At 42.0% G+C, this 6,427-nt stretch overlaps 1 protein-coding gene across 4 annotated transcripts in view; it reads right to left on the bottom strand.

Annotated features, from left to right (window-relative positions):
* The window catches only part of SMC6 (structural maintenance of chromosomes 6), a 35,983-nt gene extending 29,567 nt beyond the window's left edge, over positions 1-6,416 (bottom strand). Inside the window, exons 1-2 of one of the 4 annotated variants that reach the window (XR_008732677.1) lie at positions 6,294-6,416; positions 380-528 (exon numbers count right to left, since the gene is read on the bottom strand). Coding sequence is in view for 3 of the 4 variants with exons in the window: in XM_055713034.1 (XP_055569009.1) it covers positions 380-523 (144 nt within the window). In the remaining variant the exon portion in view is untranslated. Of the gene's footprint in view, positions 1-379; positions 529-3,644; positions 3,777-5,900; positions 6,022-6,293 lie in introns of those variants that run through there. The other 3 variants (XM_055713034.1, XM_055713036.1, XM_055713035.1) reach the window with 3 other exon arrangements.
* Between the last annotated feature and the right edge of the window lie 11 nt (positions 6,417-6,427).

The following is a 6,427-nucleotide window of genomic DNA, read 5'->3' on the forward strand; positions in this document are numbered from 1 at the left end:
CTTCTTTTAGTAAATAACTTATTTTCTAAATATTTTCTCTGCTTTTACTACAACCATAAACAAAATATACCATACTTCTATCAAACAAAATGTTTCCTCAATTTGGTTATTTGACAACTTCAAAAGTATTCATTCTATAAAACCAAAATACCGTTATTTTATGAACAGGTGTTTTAACTAGATGACCCAAAAAGAAATAAGGCAAGAACAAACTCACACGGAAATCCTCATCACTGACATTACCTGTAGTTCCTTTTATATTGGTTCCACTGAAGCCTACATGCAAGATACTTATTTCAACATCAACCAAAGGCATGGACATTTTTTTGTATCAATGTTTTTTAAAAAGTTGTTGGGGAAAACATACAAGAAAACTTACCAACAGTGAAGATAAATTAGTATCGACTGATGACTGTGAATTTTCTTCTTGATTAGACTCATCGCTATTTTCTTCTGTGTATTCTTGTCTCTGCCTTTTATGGGATCTAGTCTCTGAAATACTTTCTTCCTTTCTCTTACCCATGAGTACTAAAAAATAAATGAAACATTGCAGGTTTCAGTCTTCTAGATGAAAACATACCTACAGGTGATAGCACAGACATACCAATTTATTTAATTCAGTAAAAAAAAAATTAAAATCACAGCAAACAACGCAACAAACATACTATTTCAAAACTGAAATGTCAGTGAATTTAAGCATAAGCTTACTATGAAGAAGTTGTGTTAGAACAAAAGAAACACAACTAGCATTATCCTAATCAAGCTGAATTTGTTTGTTGATTAACAACAAAATCAACCTTGATTCCGTTTTCATTGATACATTAGACTTAGCAATAGTTTTTGGTTAGTAATGGAGTCGAAAAGCATGTAACTATCATAGCATGATCAGCAGGTTTGATTAAAGCAAGCTGCACATCCAAAAAGAAAACATATTAATTATATGTTGTTGACAAATGCCTAGAAAATTAATATGCAGAACACAAAATCAGAACAAAGGAAAATTTAGATTCATAGCATTGTTCCTGTACTGTTCCTTGCACACAGCCACCCTGTTCTTGTGAGGCAGTGTAATATGATTATGGTAAACAAATGCTGTTGTTTCACTGATGAACTAACAACTCCCTATGAAAAGAACACACATATATACTTCCTCTACTTCGATAAATAATGCACAGACTTCTGCATTAATATGTCTGATCAGACATGAATCTTGCAAAAGTAACAAGGTCTCCTAAAGTCACAAAGCTGAAACGAAAGGCATCAAGGTTAGTCAAAATCTCACATTTTCTGTAACTGTAAACCTTAGGGCAGTTTTTAGTCCCCCAAAAGCATATACTACATTCTTCATACCCAGATTTCTGAAGCATTATACAAAACATGGAAGTTCACATACTTTTGCCCAAAATAGAAGCAAGGTCCTCTTTATACAAAGGCAATGCACAGTCTTCTTACTTGCCAGTAAAGTCACTTACTGGTGTCTGCCATGGTTTAACCCCAGTCAGTACAGTAACTAAAGTATCATGCAGCCACTTGCCTACTCCCCCCTGCCCCCTGGCAAGAGGGACAGGAAGGAGCATCAGGCAGGAATGTTAAACTTGAGGGTTGAGATAAGAACAATTTAATAATTAAAATAAAATAAAGGGGGGGGGGGGGGGCGGCAGACAGGGATGACACCACCACCATCACTAATAACAATTATAATGAAAAGGAGGGAGAAGGGGAGAAGAATAAAATCCAAAGGGAAGGAAGGAAAAAAACCACAAACCACCAAGCAAGTGATGCACAATATAATTGCTCGCCACCCGCTGACCAATGCCCAGCCAGTTTCCCCAATCCAGCAGGCCCCAGCCAACTCCCCCAAAGTTTATATACTCAGCATGACATTCTATGGTATGGAATATCCTTCTGTCTAGTTCAGGTCAGCTGTCCTGGCTGTGTCCCCTCCAGCCCTCTCACTGGCAAGGCCTGAGAAACTCAAAAGTCCTTGACTTAGTATAAACATTACCTAACAACCACTAAAAACATGTTACCAAATTATTCTTACACCAAATCCAAAACACAGCACTGCACCAGCTACTAAGAAGAGAATTATGTCAGCTGAAACCAGTACAGTGTCCAAAACAGGCTAAAATTGACATCAGCTGCATAGCTTTCTGATGTCAAAAAGTTTCTGAAACTGAGTATGTTCTCCTACTCAGACAACTTTGTTTACTAGAATTTCACTAGAGCTCCCTTTTATGAAAGATGGCAACTAACTTAAATGCATCCGACCAATTCAAGCAAAATTCAGAGGCATTAAATATAATGAATATCCACTGCTACAGAAAGATCACTGCATGGCACATGACCTAAGAGTAGGCGGAGTTTATTTATAAAAATAAATAAAAATATTATTTCTTTTTAAATGAGGTGGGGTACAGGAATGGAAACAATGTCCAGCATTAGAGACATTGCATGTTCAGTTGATACCACGTGTCATGGTTAGAGGCCAAATTGACTGTATGGAGTGAACACACTGTGGGCTTGGACACCAGAACACTTCTAGTCACGGATGCGTTTAACAGTAACAAGTGATCACTCCCTTGTCCCACAGGACAGATGGGACAATCCAGGAGAGGGCAGGCAGGTCAGCCTAACAGTTCCTAACATCATCTCCAGTGTCCCGCAGGGGAGGTGTGAGAAAGCTGGGTGGATCGGCACAGCGGTTCCAGCTGAGCCGTGCACAGCCCCAGGGCCCCACGGGGCTCCCTCGTTAACGCCTTCAGGCCCTCCCAGCGCTTCTCTGTGGGTCTCGCTCCACCTTCTATCTTTTAAGATTAGTAACTTGAGGAATCTACAGAGAACTCAATGAAATAAAGACTGTTAAATTACAACTTTAGTCCTAAGAACTAGCACTGCAAGGGGGAGGAGCAAGTCTTTCCTCCCTCTGCCTTTTCTGTTTCTGTCTCATCCCCCTGAGTTCAAGCAGCTCTTTATGCAGCAGAATAATAAGCTGTCTCAAGGCACTGATTCTACTGAAAATTAATGCAGGAAAAAAAACTTCTTTCTTTTCAAATTAGATTAACTTCCCCAACCATTTCACCACGCAGATCTGTACGTTTGGGTCGCTGTGAGGAAAAAGATGCTTTTTTAAGCAGCTTCTTTTGCTTGTGTCAGCTTAAGGTTCTGGTCAAACCATAGCCTGATTGCAACTGACAGAAGGTCAGATAGCTCATACTACCAAGCATCACAGACAGTAACATTTATTATATGAAACACCACAGATATTAAAACCTGTTACATTGTTACAAAGGGTATTTAATTTCTGTTCTGCTCACTGACTGTTTTATAAAATACCGTCTAATAATTTCCTCATTAATTTTCTTTGACACAGCATTCTCAGTGATAAAGAAAAATTAATATGCATCTCTTTCCATTAAGTGCCATGAACAAAATTCAAAGCAAATGCAGAAATGCATTAAATTTTCAATTTGATACTCTTGCAATAATTACGTATGGCAGGGATTTCAGATCAAATACTGGATTATTATTATGTCCATTAAATATTTAAAGGGAATCTATAACTTCCATTTTATGTGATGTAGTTTAACACCATACACATAGAAACCAAGGAGCAAACACACTTCATCGTTCAGTTTACATACCTTTTACTATGCTACTTTCAGTTTCCTACATAGAAATGTCTTCATGCTTAAATTACTCAGACCAGGAAAGAGTTACTTGGATGCTCTTAGAATTTACCTATCACTCAAATAACAAGACAAGCATTCATTCGATCTTCTGTTCTATTAAAATCTCTCTCTAGAAAGAAGAGAAAGCACAAGATTAAAATGTAATTACTAATGTCCAAATTAAAGATCAGGGCTATGAGTTCCACTGCTATACCATCTGGACATTTAAGAAAAAGAATATAAAACAGGCCAAAATAACCTAGAAGAAACCTCACTCATGTAATCTAAGCATGATGAAGGCAAAGGGCAGAACAGTCTGCACCTCAGAACTCTTGACGAGCTAGTACTGCAAACAAAACTTAACTGGAACTGCAAGCAAACTGCATTGAAGTAGCCTCAGAAATTATAAGTACCAACAGATGTAATAGCTACACTGGGTACAAAAAAGCCATAAGGAAGGAGAAACTGACTGCAGAAACTAGGAATCCACTACTAAGACTTCACAAGAAACAAAGCTTTAAAAGTTAAAGGAAGAATTTATCAACATAAAGAAATAAAAAAAAATACCACAAAAAATGACACAAGCATTTAAATTTTATCTTTAGACCATCTTGAAATTTTTGACAGGTCTTTTTTACATTAATTGCTCCCAAAATTCTTGTAACATGACACTCCTAATTTTCTTCACTAAATTTTTAATTGAAAAAATAGTCGATTTCAGTCTCAGCACCACTTACCATAAGTTTTACAACTGTTTGGGAAAAAAAATTCAACGCAAAGGAAAAGCAGCTGAACTGTCTGAAGGTTTTTAAAACGTGCAGTGCTCTACTGGAAACAATTAAATTGGCACAGCCACATATTACTGCAAGTGTTTTAAGGTATGTAATGGAGCATTGGGAAGCCAACAATCGACACTATTGACAAATGTTAACAGAAGGGTTTTTAATGGACTGGGCATCATATTTAAAAACTGAAAACTAAACCCATGTTTATACTACAATATAAAGTAGGACTATGTTAATGGAAATTTGCTATGACAGACTCAGGAACATCAATAATTCAAATGAGAAACCAACTGTCTTTCAGAAAGTAAAGTTCATTTTCTCTATTAAATCAGTGTTTTTGTTTTGTCTATGATGCAATGTAAAAGCAGTTAGGAATAAAGACTGGAGGTATAAACTGAAAGCAAATAAGGGCAAGGCAGATCCAATTGTAAAAGCATCACAGCATTGCTACCAATTATTGCAATTAATTTTTATGCATGTAATGAAAGCGTGAAAGAAAAATGCAATCCCCAAATGTGCTACATAAAACTATTAGGACTATTAAATGTTATGTATTTACCCTGTTAACATCATAGGAAAACAGAGGCTGCATCCCCTGGAAGCAACATACAGTGATATCCACCCGTGTTTCAACTTAATCATCTCTTCCCACAACTTGCATTGCGATGCAGTTCTACAGCTGTTTTCCCCTTTCCCTACCTCGCTGGTCACATCCAGAGCAGACACAATCAACCCACTGCCACCAAAACCACACCGCTGGCTTTCCAGCAGCCTCGTGCCAGCCTTGGTGTCCCTGTAAGGTAAGTGGGTGCCACTCAAAACACCCACTTAAATTACTCTGCATCCAGGCCAGCCGCAACCCAGCCTGCCTTTTGTCCAGGTAGCAAAACAAGGGAAGAGAAAAGGACATCGCAGCAGAGCTGTGGCGAGATGAATGCAAAATACGGGAGGAAGTGCAGGGTGGGAGAAGAGGAAGAAAAAAGTTGTGGTCTTCTGCTGACCTACACTAGTTTAAACAAAGATGGTGATAAATCAGTTACAAATTAACTCTAGCAGTTTATAATAATGAAGGGATCGTTCGCTATGGTTGTCCTTAAAAAGGCACGTTTCAGTTGACTGAAGGCAGAAGCCCAGCCTCATGCACAGCAGTGGAGTGCCTAGTATTTTTAGGGTTACCCAAAACAGGCGCCTCACGTGGCCACGGCTGGCATTCAGGACTCCTCTCCAAAGGCGTTCGCAGGCGATGCACCAGCAGCCCCCACCACCCCCCGGGCCCCTGGAGCAGCACTGTCATACACAGCAGCGCAGAAGGCAGCTCCCCCTCTGCTACAGGGAGGGACAAAGGAAAGAGGGGGCAAAAATCCCCCCACTCGCACCTCCAATCCCACAGTTATTTGCTGCGTGGGCCAGCGCTTTGTCCAGGCCACCTGGAAGACCCGCTCACCTCCCAGAGAAGCGACGCCGGCCCTTCGGCAGCTGGAAAGCGCGGGCGGCGGCCGCTCGCCGCTCCGTACCCGCTTCCCCCGCCTTCGCAGCGCCGGCTGCCGTCGGGCCAAGCCGGGGGCACCCGGCAGGAAGCCCACACGCCAGGCACAGCGACCATGCCGGACAAAAACCACCTCCGACCACTAACGTGCCCGCCAAAACGGCCTGCGAAAGCCACACCGGCGCGGGCAGGACCGGCGGGGCGTGGCGGTCCCGGCCCGGCACTGCTCTGACTTAGCGCGCCGGGGCGAGGGTAAGCACCGCCGGTACCCTGGGACCGACCGACCCTTCCTCCCAGCCGCTCCCGGAGAGAAGCGCACCCGGCCACGGCAGCACCAGCCCCGCACCCTACCTTCTCCTCAGCGCCGCCGGGCAGGTCCCGAACCCCACGCGGCGCCACAGCCACACCAATGGACGGCGCCGATACCTGGGTGCGACGGAAGAGGAACCGGGGGCGCGGCGCCTGCGCGCTCCTGCCCCCGCCCT

Source organism: Falco cherrug, chromosome 6 (genome assembly GCF_023634085.1).
Source record: "Falco cherrug isolate bFalChe1 chromosome 6, bFalChe1.pri, whole genome shotgun sequence".
NCBI classification, from domain to species: Eukaryota; Metazoa; Chordata; class Aves; order Falconiformes; family Falconidae; genus Falco; species Falco cherrug.